Source organism: Astyanax mexicanus, chromosome 3 (genome assembly GCF_023375975.1).
Source record: "Astyanax mexicanus isolate ESR-SI-001 chromosome 3, AstMex3_surface, whole genome shotgun sequence".
Taxonomy (NCBI): domain Eukaryota; kingdom Metazoa; phylum Chordata; class Actinopteri; order Characiformes; family Acestrorhamphidae; genus Astyanax; species Astyanax mexicanus.
Genome location: NC_064410.1, coordinates 2805913 through 2821322, shown reverse-complemented (window position 1 = coordinate 2821322; position 15410 = coordinate 2805913). Strand labels below are relative to the sequence as shown.

General features: G+C 39.3%; 1 protein-coding gene across 3 annotated transcripts in view; it reads right to left on the bottom strand.

Annotated features, from left to right (window-relative positions):
* Nucleotides 1-3248: 3248 nt before the first annotated feature.
* Nucleotides 3249-15410, bottom strand: part of LOC103037797 (histone deacetylase 9-B) — a 69503-nt gene continuing 57341 nt past the window's right edge. For all 3 annotated transcript variants that reach the window (XM_049475722.1, XM_049475723.1, XM_049475721.1), the window contains 4 exons: nucleotides 14920-15042; nucleotides 10823-10970; nucleotides 9580-9791; nucleotides 3249-6449 (listed from right to left, as the gene is read on the bottom strand). In XM_049475722.1, coding sequence (XP_049331679.1) covers nucleotides 6045-6449; nucleotides 9580-9791; nucleotides 10823-10970; nucleotides 14920-15042 — 888 coding nt within the window. In that variant the 3' untranslated portion in view covers nucleotides 3249-6044. The remainder of the gene's footprint in view (nucleotides 6450-9579; nucleotides 9792-10822; nucleotides 10971-14919; nucleotides 15043-15410) is intronic.

The following is a 15410-nucleotide window of genomic DNA, read 5'->3' as shown; positions in this document are numbered from 1 at the left end:
GAAAGCGCAGCATCTTTTTTTGTTATTTCAGACATTTCTCACTTTCTGCAGATAAAACAACAATGGTCGTTTTACTCAAACATATACCTAGAAACTGATATAGAAACTGAAATAATATCTTATTTTTTTCCAGAGCTGTATTATATATATTATATAGATGTATTACACACAGGGTGATCTATTTTAAGCGTTTATTTCTTTTATTGTTGATGGTTATGGCTTAGAGCCAATAAAAACCCGAAAATCTGTATCTCAGAAAATGAGAATATTATATAAGACCAATTGGGAATTTTGGCAGTGTGGGCAGTGTGCCAAGTCCTGCTGGAAAATAAAATCTGCATCTCCATAAAAGTTGTCAGCAGAGGGAAGCATGAAGTGCTGTAAGATTTTCTGAATATTTAAATTAATTTTATTAGATAAATGATTAGGCTAATGAATGCTGTGTCACTTTAAAGAGTGACACTCATGTCCAGGCGGAGATATATCAGGATGTGATATAAGAGGTTATGTCCATATCTGACAGGTCCATAACACACTACTGTACTGTAAGCAAGATCAGCAAGTGATATCCCAGCTTTACACTACTTTATGCATCCCAAAGGAATCAGTCTGGCCAGCTGTGCATGCAAAGACATACAGTTGTGGTCAAAAGTTTACATACACTTGTAAAAAAACATAATGTTATGGCTGTCTTGAGTTTTCAATAAGTTCTACAACTCTTATTTTTCTGTGATAGAGTGATCGGAACACATACATGTTTGTCACAAAAAACAGTCATAAAATTTGGTTCTTTCATAAATTTATTATGGGTCTGCTGAAAATGTCACCAAATCTGCTGGGTCAAAAATATACATACAGCAACAAAATTTGTCAATTTTGGTGATGTAGCGAGTTGTGTCAATCAAATTAGCTTCATGTCATGGCCTCTTCACTTCTTGTAAGTGATTCTGATTGACTACAGCTGTTGACTTCTCATGAGCCCATTTAAATAGGGCTCATTTGACCCAGTGATTAGACTCAGCTACAAAAGCTACAATGGGAAAGTCAAAGGAACTCAGTGTGGATCTGAAAAAGCGAATTATTGACTTGAACAAGTCAGGGAAGTCACTTGGAGCCATTTCAAAGCAGCTACAGGTCCCAAGAGCAACTGTGCAGACAATTATACGCAAGTATAAAGTGCATGGAACAGTTGTGTCACTGCCACGATCAGGAAGAAAACGCAAGCTAGCATGCTGCCGAGAGGAGATTGGTCAGGATGGTCAAGAGTCAACCAAGAATCACCAAGAAGCAGGTCTGCAAGGATTTGGAAGCTGATGGAACACAGGTGTCAGTCTCCACAGTCAAGCGTGTTTTACATCGCCATGGACTGAGAGGCTGCCGTGCAAGAAAGAAGCCCTTGCTCCAGAAAAGGCACCTTAAGACTCGGCTGAAGTTTGCTGCTGATCACATGGACAAAGATAAAACCTTCTGGAGGAAAGTTCTCTGGTCAGACGAAACAAAAATTGAGCTGTTTGGCCACAACACCCAGCAATATGTTTGGAGGAGAAAAGGTGAGGCCTTTAATCCCAGGAACACCATGCCTACTGTCAAGCATGGTGGTGGTAGTATTATGCTCTGGGGATGTTTTGCTGCCAGTAGAACTGGTTCTTTGCAGAAAGTAAATGGGATAATGAAGAAGGAGGATTACCTCCAAATTCTGCAGGAAAACTTAAAACCATCAGCCCGAAGGTTGGGTCTTGGGCGCAGTTGGGTGTTCCAACAAGACAATGACCCAAAACACACATCAAAAGTGGTAAAGGAATGGCTAAACCAGGCTAGAATTAAGGTTTTAGAATGGCCTTCCCAAAGTCCTGACTTAAACCCCATTGAGAACATGTGGACAGTGCTAAAGAAACGGGTTCATGCAAGAAAACCATCACATTTAGCTGAACTGCACCAATTCTGTCAAGAAGAGTGGTCAAACATTCGACCTGAAGCTTGCCAGGAGCTTGTGGATGGCTACCAAAAGCGCCTAGTTGCCGTGAAAATGGCCAAGGGACATGTAACCAAATACTAATGTTGCTGTATGTATATTTTTGACCCAGCAGATTTGGTGACATTTTCAGCAGACCCATAATAAATTTATGAAAGAACCAAATTTTATGACTGTTTTTTGTGACAAACATGTATGTGTTCCGATCACTCTATCACAGAAAAATAAGAGTTGTAGAACTTACTGAAAACTCAAGACAGCCATAACATTATGTTTTTTTACAAGTGTATGTAAACTTTTGACCACAACTGTAGCAGTGTGTGTGTGTGTGTGCACTCAACCAATTTATGCGAAATAACCAAGACCACACACAGTCAAAACATGCCACTGCATCTAAGTCCAGTATACTGATCACATGATGCTCTTCTTTTTTCCAGACGTGATGCACAGAGAAGGTCTTTATTTTGTTAGAAAAGATAAAGGTGTTGGACAATGAAACTGAAACACCTGGTTTTAGAGCACAGTAATTGATTAAGGTGACGGACAGTTCTGGTGGAAACAGGAGAGTTGAGGTGCACATTGAATTCTGCGTGATTTGATCAGCCGTGGTTTTATGTTTTTTGGATACAATCCGGGTTAGCACCCGAATATCCCTTTCAGACAGCTTCCTCTTACAGCGTCCACAGTTAATCCTGTTGGATGTGGTTGGTCCTTCTTGGTGGTATGCTGACATTACCCTGGATACAGTGGCTCTTGATGCATCACAAAGACTTGCTGTCTTGGTCACAGATGCTCCAGCAAGACGTGCACCAACACTTGGTGGTTGCTATGGTCTTACTAGGTGGTTGCTAAGGACTAGGTTTAATAGATGGGTGCTGTAGTGTTTTGCAAGGTGGCTGCTATGCAGTTGCTAAGTCCAAGCATAGCATGGACTTCTACTGTACCCACCCAGAGAGAGCAAGACCAATTGTGCTCTCGCAGGGCTCCAGCAGCTCACGGCAAGCTGCATGACTGGATTCAAACCAGCAATCTCCCGATCATAGTGGCAGGAGTGGCATAAAAGTATCCAAAAGCAGTGTGTAAGACTGGTGGAGGAGAACATGATGCCAAGATATGAAAACTGTGATTAAAAACCAGACCAGGGTTATTCCACCAAATATTGATTTCTGAACTCTTAAAACTTTATCAATATGAACTTGTTTTCTTTGCATTATTTGAGGTCTGAAAACTCTGCATCTTTTTTGTTATTTTAGTCATTTCTCATTTTCTGTAAATAAATGCTATAAATGACAATATTTTTATTTGGAATTTGGGAGAAATGTTGTCTGTAGTTTATAGAATAAAACAACAATGTTCATTTTACTCAAATATAAACCTATAAATAGCAAAATCAGAGAAACTGATTCAGAAACTGAAGTGGTCTCTTCTTAATTTTTTTCCAGAGCTATTTTTAAAACATATTGTTGATCAGACTGGGATGCACAACCATACAATGTGAATTAAAATGAAGAAAAATGTATAACTCAGTCTAAGTTGAAAAACACACTGTAATCAGTTACTTTATCACTTTAAGTTGGCCTAACTTTATTTTTTTCATTGATTTTTTACAGTGTAAGAGTCTGACAGCATACGTGAAGACAAAATGTGCTTGGCAACCCTTTAGAATCACACAGGACCAAAATAAGCTCAATAAAGTAGGAACAGATTAAAAACAACAGAACAGTATTCTTCAATACAGGAAGGGACCGCGCCCCGGTTCATACAGCGTATGTACACTTATGGTAAACAAACAGCTGAAAAGCTCGCTATCAAGAGTTGTTGGATCACGTGAGGAGATGCTGTGGGAGTTCGTCAGTGAGGGTCTGGACGCAGATTACACTACAACTCATCAGCATCCTGAATAGTGAGAGTTAAATCTCGGTGGTCATAGCTTTTCTATATTACACACAACAACGTACACGTGAAGGAAGGCAACGGAGAGAAAGAGCACAAAAGTAGCACAGATCTGTGGGTAACGGTGACACACGTGGGTCAGAATCACTCCTCAGCATCCAAGAGAGAGGAAAGCCTCACACAGAACAGGCTTTTTAATATCAGTGTTTCTTCATATATCAGCAGAGAGGGGGTTTTATACCTCCAAAGTTCCCAAAATTCAGTTTTAGAAATGTATAAGGAGTCTTTTCTGCTTTGTATCATCTCAAGCCATCCCAAATACATTAAATGAGGTTGAGGTCTGGATTCTGCGGGGATCAGTTATTTGTTCTGAGAACATCTGTTTTATTTTATTCTGTTTAATTTGATCAAATACTCTCCTTGTTTTGTCTGTTTTTGTCAAAAACCATACCAACAACCATACCACCCTGTTATAATGAGACAGTAATGATGAACATATTGGTTTTTACCAATTTTCAATAGCAAATTCTTTAGTTTTGTACTGGAAATACATGTAGTTAATACAGTGCTAACTATAAGCTATAAGCTTTCATTCATTTATAGGACCTACAGTACTGTGCAGAAAATCCAATCACCCCCCTTTATTTCTTCTTTTCCAGCCTAGATTAGTTTCTGGTGTTCATCTACAGTATTGTATTTGCTGGAATAAATCTAATAGCAGATGCATTTTTATTTTTTATAGCTTTTATAGTTTCTATACCTCCAAACTTCAGTTATAGAAATTTAGAATAAGTTATTTCTGTTTTGTATCATCTCAATTTTTTGCATGTCCATTCAGGATATTTAAATATCAGGATATTTAAGTTAAATATTATCACTTTGGCTTTTTTGACTAGAAATCCCACAAATCAAAGTTGTTCTAAGACTTTGGCACAGTTCTGCACTTTTCCTTTGTAGCTCCAGTGCAAAACTAAAGAAACACAATTTAGAACTTCAAACATTTTGGACATTTGGAGTTAGGGGATATTGTTAGATGTTAAATTACATGTTTTGGTACCACTTTAAAATAAGGCTTTTTTATAAAAAGGGTTTATAGATAGTTAATAGGCCTAATTTTCTGAACTCTTTTCGTGGTCCTCCGGTAATTTTAGTCCTGTCTGGACGCACATCTCTGAGTGTCGTCTCCTCCTTAATAAAATAGCTTTGTCCACTGCCGCGCACCATAATAACACTTAGGCTGTGCGTTTCCATGGAGATCCACATAAAAATACAACAGCGTGTGGAAATGGAGGAGCTACTGAACACTGTGTTGTCATGTGACAACAAAAAAACACACTGATCGTCTGTTTTTTTCAATTGCAGTCCGGATGAAGGAGTTTAATCACTGAGTAGAAGTGTTAAATACAGTATTGTTTCACAGATGTCCCCCTGAGAAACTAATCCCATCAGGATAGGGCTTAAGAGGGAGTTTATTAATGGCAAAACATATCATACTTAGTTTTTTTCATCAGTCAGCATATGGACTTCACATCACAATAAAATAATATAGAAAGCCAGTTTAGTTATTTAATGTTATTTAATGTAAACAAACACAATATTATTATGATTAATGAATAAATTATTAATCAAGGCCAATAAAATTAATATCAAATATGTTATTAAGAGATATGTTAATGACTGCTGACTGGTAGAACAGACAAAGTAAGATAAGCATCCATATATGAGCTTTAACAGTATAAATTTATGTGGAATCACTATTTGGCATTAATAACTGCTTATTAATGGTTTATAAAGTATTTACAACCTTATTAATAAAACATTAATAAACTCCTTTATAAACTGTTTATAAACCCTTTGTGAAGGAGCCCTATTTTAAAGTGGTACAGATGTTTCTTCTATGTAGTGGTGTACAAGAGTCATTATTATAGGTCCTCATCTTCTCTGGAAAAGACAGAATTTAAAAAATGAAAGGAAGAAAAGAGAGGAAAGTGAAAACATTGTGGTAAAACTGGAAAAATGATGAGTTATAAGTTATAAAGATGCTATTTCACTCTCTTGTGTCCATCCTGTTTATCACAATTTTACTCAGAAAACCTCGTACTTTATCTTTCCACGTTCCTTCTCCAGCTCTCCATCATGCACTTTTACTGTTCTTTCATTCTTTCTCTCGCTTTCTGTCTCACACATCCGTCTCCGTCATATTCTCAACGTACTGTTCAGTCTTGATCTGCAGCAGAGCTGCATCGTTCAGATTCTCCTCGTTCGAATTTCTCCCCTCATCCCTTCTTCTCGCTGCACCTCCATCACCTCCTCCTTCCTCCATCATGCTGTCGGGCTCCTGCGGCTCCTCTTTCACCCTGATCACCCCCACCTGCGCTGGGGGAGCCTCCGTCTGCGTGCCGTTCTCTAATCGGCTGCTGCTGCTGCCGTTGCTGATGCTGCTGTTGCTGCTGTGAGTGCGGATGACTCCAGCAGGGGGCAGTGTGAGCTCCTGGCCTTTAAGCTCAGGTAACAGCACTCCTTCCTCATCCTCCTCCAGGTGGGCGGTGGGGTTCCTCAGCTGCTCGATGGACTGAGACAGCATCTGGTAAAGGAGGGAAAGGATGAGTCAGGTAGGTAAATCAGGTGACAAATAGGCTCTGAAAAAAGTTCTTATTTATATTAGTTTTATAAGTTTAGAAATCAATATTTGGTGGAATAACCCTGGTTTTTAATCACAGTTTTCATTTTTTTTATGCATCTTGGCATCATGTTCTCCTCCACCAGTCTTACACACTGCTTTTGGATAACTTTATGCTGCTTTACTCCTGGTGCAAAAATTCAAGTAGTTCAGTTTGATGTTTTGATGGCTTGTGATCATCCATCTTTCTCTTGATTATTATATTCCAGAGGTTTTAATTTGGTTAAATAAAAAAACTTATCATTTTAAGTGGTTTCTTAACTTTTTTCCAAAGCAACAAACACCTGCATGAGGTTTAGAACCCAATCAGACCCAATCGTTTAGGTATCACAATATTTTTTATAGTTTGTCAAAAAAAACTTGCCAATGCATCAATATCAAGAATTGACTATTCACTTCCTGTATTTAAATTCTAAAACTTGAAACACTTTTCTGGACACATCAATGTCATTATTCTGTTCTGATACAAATAAGCCACTGGATTTCTTTTGATCTTTTTGTCCAATGATCAGAATGGAAATCGTCAGCTTCCTCCAACCAAGCCACCCAATCAGGCTGCAGTTATCCAGCAATAAAAAAACACATTAAAACAGCTGCAGTGAGAGATGCTGTAAAACGTGTGTGGAATGAAATACAGCAGGAGAATAACAGAGCTGCACGCACCGGTGCCAGCCAGCTTCTCTCTTAGGCCTTCAGGAAATGAAACAGAGGTAAAAAGACAAAAAGAGCAGGACAGAGAAGAAGAGAGGAAGAAATAGAGAAAAAGTAAGAGCAAAAGAGACAGAAGTAAAGAACAAGAGAGAAAAAGAGGAAGAAAGAATCAGAAAGAGAGAAAGACAAAAAGAGCAGGACAGAAAATGAGAGAGAGAGAGAGAGAAAAAGAGAAAAAGGGAGATAAAGTGTATGAATGACGCTAGAAAGCAAAAGAGAAATAACAACAGAGAAAGAGAGAAGGAGCTGAAAACAGAAGAGGAGAGAGGGAGACTGAAAGAAGGAGAGAAAGCGAAGGAATAAAGAAAAGAAAGAAAGAGCTGAGGCCCCGGCAGTGCGGCCCCAGTGTAAACATCCTGCTGGATTTAGCCACTTCCTGTCCCGTCCGGCAGCAGCAGCGAGGGGCCTTTAATATACCGGCCCTTTAAGAGCCCTGAGCTCTTATAAAAGACCATCAGCAGCTACAGCACTACACCACCAACCACAGGCCTCGTTAACTCACACTCAGCGTCCTCACACACACACACACACACACTCACACACACACACACACACACTCTTAAACGAGTGTGGGCTCAGGTCTGGGCAGCAGCTCAGAGCCCTGCTGAACCCCTCAGTCTGGATTAAGTATAATCCCGTGTTCTAGATTCAGATCACACCTGAGCTCTTACCTGAGTCCCATCACTGTGTTTCAGTTTAGAGACTGACCCCAGAACAGGTTCTGCTGTATTAATAGTTCTATAAAAATGTCTCAGCTTGACTGCAGTTATAGCACAGAGGTGTGAGACTGCGGTTCTGCAGAGTTCAGCGTTTTTTTTACACCATTAAATACACTATTAAATACCTAATTTAACCACCCATCTGATGTTTTACCAGTGTATAAAGTCATTAATGATGATGGAAAGAATGAATGGTAGATGCATTTGATTTCTTTCAAAATCAATGGTATTACATAAGAGTTTAAAGAGTCATAAATAAGTTTAATTAATTTATTTTCTACATTGTAGATTAATATTAAGGACATGGAAACTATTAAGTGACACTTAATTAAGGGAATTATGTAGTAAACAGTAAAAAAAAAGTGTTATTCCTCCACGTTAATCCCCTGATCTAAATCTGATGAACTGAGATGGTGATTTGAGGTGATTTAATTGGGAGGAGCAGGAGCTTCACAGCGTGAAGGAAAAGCAGCAACTATTGTTCAGCACCTCCAGGAACTCCTTCCTTCAAGATGCTGAGAAAACTATTCCAGGTGACTCTCCTTCATGAAGACACTGAGATTAAAATACCAAGAGTCTGCAGATCTAAAGTAGGGTCCTCGAGTGATCCAGTGGATTAAGGCCCTGCTACTATGATCGGGAGATCAATGGTTTAAATCCAGGTCATGCAGCTTGCCATCAGCTGCCGGAGCCCTGAGAGAGCACAATTGGCCTTGCTCTCTCTGGGTGGGTACAGTAGATGATGCTCTTTTTATCACCTCATCACTCTTAGGGTGATGTGGATCAGCACAAGGCTGCATCTGTGAGCTGATGTATCAGAACCGAGTCGCTACTCGGCAATGCTACAGCATCAGCAGCAGTTCAAAAAGAGGCGGAGTTTGACTTCACATGTGTCGTAAAAGGAGTCTTCAATATTAAATTTACAATGTAAAAAATGATAAAAAAGATTTTAAAAAAACGTTGAATAAGAAAAAGTTTGTCGAAATTTTTCACTGGTACTATATATTTAATATTTTATATGGTAATATATATTTATAACTGATGTTGTACAAACCAGCTTCACATAAATCTGCCAATAAGGCAAATGTAAAATCGCCACTAAGTAATCTGAAGTCGAGATTGGCTAAAAAAACCTTCCTCGACGCTGGATGAAGAAACCTTAGCAGAACTACAGTGATGCTGATGTAACAGAACTACAAGTGATGCTGATGTAACAGAACTACAGTGATGCTGATGTAACAGAACTACAGTGATGCTGATGTAACAGAACTACAAGTGATGCTGATGTAACAGAACTACAGTGATGCTGATGTAACAGAACTACAGTGATGCTGATGTAACAGAACTACAAGTGATGCTGATGTAACAGAACTACAGTGATGCTGATGTAACAGAACTACAGTGATGCTGATGTAGCAGAACTACAGGGATGCTGATGTAGCAGAACTACAGTGATGCTGATGTAACAGAACTACAAGTGATGCTGATGTAACAGAACTACAGTGATGCTGATGTAACAGAACTACAAGTGATGCTGATGTAACAGAACTACAGTGATGCTGATGTAACAGAACTACAGTGATGCTGGCAGTGGGCTGCAGTACCTGGTTAATATGGATCTGCTGGTGGTACTGCTTTTGTTTCTCCACGAAGTTGTGGTGCTGCTGCTGAAGGACGAGCTGGGCCAGCGTGCTGTGGGGCAGCGGGGCTGACTGTGTCCGGTTCAGAGGGCGATGCCTTGGCAACCTGGGGCGAGCTCCTCCTCCTGAACGGTCCTTCATTGCCAGGGGAGACTGAGGCAGCACACTGGCACTGCCTGAGATCATATATAGAGAGAGGGAGTGATCAGTGAAACTTTAATACACAAAATGGTGGTTTAATTTATTTTTCTGACTCTAAAGCACACTTAAAATCCTTTCATTTCCCCAAAAATCAACAGTGCGCCTTATAATCCGGTGTACCTTATGTAGTATGAAATCTACCAGCCAGGTTATAAGGAACAGTTAAGCCACCCCACTGAAGTACAGCATTATAAAAGAGTTTCAGTGAAGTTTCTCCAGCACCAAGGCTGGAGCAGTATAAGTATAAGCTGCTAACTGCAGCACTATCTCTTTCAGCATTCAGTATCCTGTGCAACAGATGAAGCTCTTGCACTTCCTTTCCCGAGGCGGTCCTGATGAGAGTCAGTTTCATCATTATGTTTTTGATGGTCTTCATGACTGTACTTGAAGATACTATCTTACTTAAATTCCTAAAATGTTTCAGATTGACCGACCTTCAATTCTTAGAGTACCGGTATTTTTTTCTTTACTTAGTTGAGTAGTTGTTGCTTCTCATAATCTGGATTAGAGCATTACTCAAATAGAGCAACTATTCACTGTATACCTGTAACTCTACCTCTTCACTACTTTACTTTAACTGATGCTCTCAAACACTTTATTAAGAGACAAGAAATTTAAGTGATTAACTCTTGATGAGTTCAGCACAGCTGTTAACTGAAAGCCTGAATTCCAGGAAACTCTACCTCATAAAGCTGACTGAGAAAATCCAGCAGAGATGTGCAAAACGGTCTAATCTAAGCAAGAGATGCTACTTTGAAGAATCTAAAATATAAAACATTTTCTGGTTTCTTTAAAAAAAATGTTTTCTTCTTAGTTTGCATGACTTTAGTATTAATCTACAATGCAGAATTTAATTTTTTTTAATATAATGAAAAAAAAAACACTGAATTGAAGGTGTGTCCTTCAATATATATGATATATATATCTGGTACATTTCTGTGAAAATTTGATTGTATTCAGTGACTACAGCATTAGTGTTAGTGTGATGTGGTGTGTAAGTACGCACTGGGCGAGAGCATCTTCTGCTGTCTGTTCTGCTCCTTCAGCAGAAGGTGTTGAAGCAGAGCCTGGTGGCTGCTGTTCACTTTCGACTCGCGGCTAACGGACTGACCGCCCACTGCCTCACCTGCGTGCTCCTTCAGAGACGAGGCAGACTGAGAGAGAGAGAGAGAGAGAGAGAGAGAGAGAGAGAGATAAAGCAGAGGAAGATAAGATGTTTTCATTAAGTACTCCTGCAATACTGCATGAAGAAACTTGGCTTCATTTCAAAGATTCACACAGAGCTTCACATTACACTCAAACTTAATGAAATACGGAGAAAATGAGTGTACTGCAGGATAAACAGTCGGGTTTAATAGTGTTGTTTTCACTAAAATGACTACAATTACAGTATTAATAGTATGAAATCTAGGCTGAACAGTATTTAGTGAATCTGAAACACAGCATTCTGAGCAGCAGCACAGCATTTTCTCTGCGTTTTTATCACACAGTGATAAACGAGGCGATAAAGAGCGCACCCTGAAACCCAAACCTCACACTCCCTATTTACACAAGAGCTACAGAGCCTGAGGGTGAAAGGTCACAGCCCCCCATGGCTGGGCATTAATCCAGAGAGCTGCAGTGAAGGAGGAAACTGTTAGCAATACTTCATCCCCCTCCCTCTCTCTCCCTCTCTCTCTCTCTCTCTCTCTCTCTCTACACACCCTCTCTCTCTTTCAATCTCTCTCTCTCACACACCTTCTTTCTTTCTCCCTCTCTCTCTCACAACATCTCTCTCTCTACGTCTCATATTGTCTCCGTCTCTCAAACACTTTCTCTTTCTATTCTTCTCCCTCTCGTTCTCTCTCATCTTCTCTCTCTCACACTCTCTTTCTAATGTTCTTTCTTCCTTTCTCTCTCTCATCTTCTCTCTCTCACACTCTCTTTCTAATGTTCTTTCTTTCTTTCTTACTTTCTCTCTTTCATCTTCTCTCTCTCACATACTCTCTGTTTAATGTTCTTTCTTTCTTTCTCTCTTTCTCATCTTCTCTCTCTTACACTCTCTTTCTAATATTCTTTCTTTCTCTCTCATCTTCTCTCTCACACACTCTCTAATGTTCTTTCTTTCTTTCTTTCTCTTTCTCATCTTCTCTCTCTCTCTCGTTCTCTCTCTCTCTTTTTCTTATTCAATTCGATTCAATTCTTATTCAATTCAATTCAATTTCAATTTAATTTTAAAGAAGATTTATTAGTATGACTGTTGTTGCCAAATCAATAATAAATTAATCAATTAGTTGAGAAAAAACAACAACAATGTATCAGTTAATCAATGCCCACAATAAAATGACGTACACCGGTACACAAACAATTCACTAAAGGTTAATTAGACATTAATTACCATTGTAATTAACTGTTTGGATATGTGTGTAGATTATATTGAAGTTATATGATCTATATGAACTCAGTCTGTGACACTCCTGTACATACCTCTCTCTATATATATATCTCTTTCTCTCTATTTCTCTCTCTATCTCTTTCTCTCTATCTCTCTCTATCTCTCTCTCTCCATCTCTCTCTATCTCTTTCTCTCTCTATCTCTCTCTATCTCTCTCTATCTCTTTCTCTCTCTCTCTATCTATTTCTCTCTCTCTCTTTCTCTTTCTCTCTATCTCTATCTCTTTCTCTCTTTATCTCTGAAACTCTTCTTCAAATGCATAAATGTTATCTCACAGCAGTATGGCCACAAACACTGATGATGCCACCATTGACTCCTGTATCTGCTGTAACTGTAGACTGTCTATTACTTTTGAACAGAATCTGAGGGTAATCTTTATGCTCATTCGGCTGCTTGAGGCACGTTTACCTGAAGACCATCAGAGGGAGACCGAATTTGGCACACATAGGTGATGATGACAGAATGTGGCAAAGTTCAATCAATGAACTGCAGAGTGAAACCATAACTAAGCAAACCAAAGGTAACAAACTCTGGTCTGGACTCTTTCTGGAGCCTTTATTGCAGTCTCCCTTGCTCTCTCTCTCTCTCTTTATTCCTCTCTCTCTCTCTCCAAATTAAGAGCCGTCTCCTAGCTGTCTGGATTCGTTCACCTTGCCGTCTCTAAAAAAGAAAAGTATGACCGCTCTTCTCTCAGAGGAGGATTCTGATTCTCATATCAGTCTGCAGCTCCACCGGGAGAATTCCTCATACGGTATTTGGTGCTTTCCCCAGAAATAGAAGAGGCCCGATGGCTCACTTACTCTACTAAAAATACTGTTTCAGATACCTCGTGTTTTTCTAAGCGCCTCTATTCATATCTGCTCCCGTCCAGAGTCCAGACTGAGACCCGGCCAGCCTTCCTGAAACCTCTTTACAGCAGAGCAACTCAGTGCTGTTTATGGATCAGGTCTGATCTTCACTCTGGTGGGAGACTCTTGTGTAATGGACAGTGATTTTCAGACAGTCAGACTGTAGAACCGTGTCTGTTTCAGTCTAGAACAGAACTGTGAAAACTCTAAATTGATGGCCCAGTGCATGCGCCATTATATCAGATTCAGTTTGCTGGAGAAGACCACAGAAGTGTCCCATTCACTATAAACTGTAAGGCATGATGGAGACCTTTGAGCTTTGAACTAATCAAAGACAAACTATGACTATTAGACGTATTAAAGGTTAAGGTTATTAATGTCAACACTTCCACTGTAAAAAAAAAAGTATTTAAAAAAAGACAAGTGAGTAAAAAGTTAGACAAGACAAGTAATTAACCTGTGATTATTGTAAACTTACAGATTTGTACTGTTTTACTTTAATTTTGGCTTAATTTTAGTAAAATCATTTATAAAATCAGTTATACCTACAAAGTGCAAAGGAGTATGATCAATGAAAAACATGTACCGTATTTTTGAGCCCAGGCGTTGCACCTCCACGCCTCTGGAGGTCGCTCTCACCCCAGTTTTAGTTGTTTTCCCTGCTTCCCCTTGAGTAATTAGCTGTGTATAGATAGATTCCGCACCTAGACTCAGGTGCGACGTCTTGTCTGGTTTTTCCTCTCATTTCAAAGCGTTTTATTTGATCGTTTGCCTGGTTTACTGACTTCTGCGCTCATTATTTTTTTTGCCTGTTGTGTTTGCATGGACTCTGATCTTGGTTAAATAAACCTACTTTTGGATCCTATAAGGCGCACCGTATTATAAGACCCACTATCAATAAACGTCTATTTTCTGGTCTATTTTCATTAAGCAACACTAGTTAGGATGCTGTTCATAGAGTTGAACCAGGGTGTCGCCAAGTTTCCCTTCTAATGGTGAAGCTAGGGGGAAGCATCTACGTAAACAAAACTGTAATTCTTAAAAAAAAACATTTTCTTTCAAAGTCAAACGAGCTCTAAAGGTTAATCTACACAGATTTATCTCCTGTAAACTCTCTCCTGTTTATTTAAAGCACTTTCTGTTTATTTACATTAAACTTAGAATTCCAGGGTGAGTTTTCAGTGAAGTTTCTCCAGCACTAAGGCTGGGTTCAGCAGCATTAGCATTAGCCGTTAAGCACAGCGCTACACTGAGGAACCCTGAGTGTTTTCCGCTAAGCCAGGACACGACTAAAGTCTACAATGTACTCACCTCTGAACGGTGAAAGAGCTAGCGCTGCGGTTAGCGGCTAATGCTAATGTTGCTGCTGCACCCAGCCTTAGTGCTTAGTGGAGAAACTTCACTGAAAACACAGCCTTATAACGCTGTACTTCAGTGGAGTGGCTTTACTGCTCCTTAAAACCTGACTGGTAGAATAGACGGCTAAGCCAATGGATGATCTATCTCTTTTGTTTCCACAACACGCTTTAATAAAGTGGACCCACTTTATTTTATTAAATGAGATGTTTGAGTTTTTATGATTCTTTTAAAGCTTAAAGAATCACAGCATAGAGAAAATATTTTTTTAACAATTTTTCTCCTGAACTAAATACTGTGTATCTAAGCCAAGAAGCATTTCTGAAGTGTTATTTTAAAGAGCGAGAGCCCCTCACACTGATGGGCGTCTGGCTGGCTGATTCTCCGCTGAATATCTCTCGCTGATGTGACTCAAATTGCATGATGTCTTATTCAATCTGGCGGTGAACTCTGAGAGGAACTCACGCTGATTGGAGAAGGTCCAGAGTGGAGACCCAGGGTGAGGTTGGGCAGGGAGGGTGACGTGTAGAGGTTCAGCAGAGCCAGGGAGCCATCTGCCTTCACAATCCCGCCCTGTGGTAAATATTTCTGAAAAAGAGAAAGAGAGAGACAGAAGGTCTGAGATCTCAAGAACTAAAGGTTTTTACTAAACGTCTATTAGATGTTTCTGTGTTTAACACTTTCAGGCAAACATATAAACACAGAATTTCTTTCAAAATGTCAGATATATCATTTACAGCTCTGGAAAAAAATACAAGACCACTTAAAAATTATGATATATAATCAAGAGGACGACTTGTTGAATTTTTGCACCAGGAGTGAGTAGCATAAAGTTATCCAAAAGCAGTGTGTAAGACTGGTGGAGGAGGAGAACATGAAGGAGAGTTATTCCACCAAATATTGAATAATTCTGAACTCTTAAAACTTTATTAATATGAACTTGTTTTTTTTTTTTT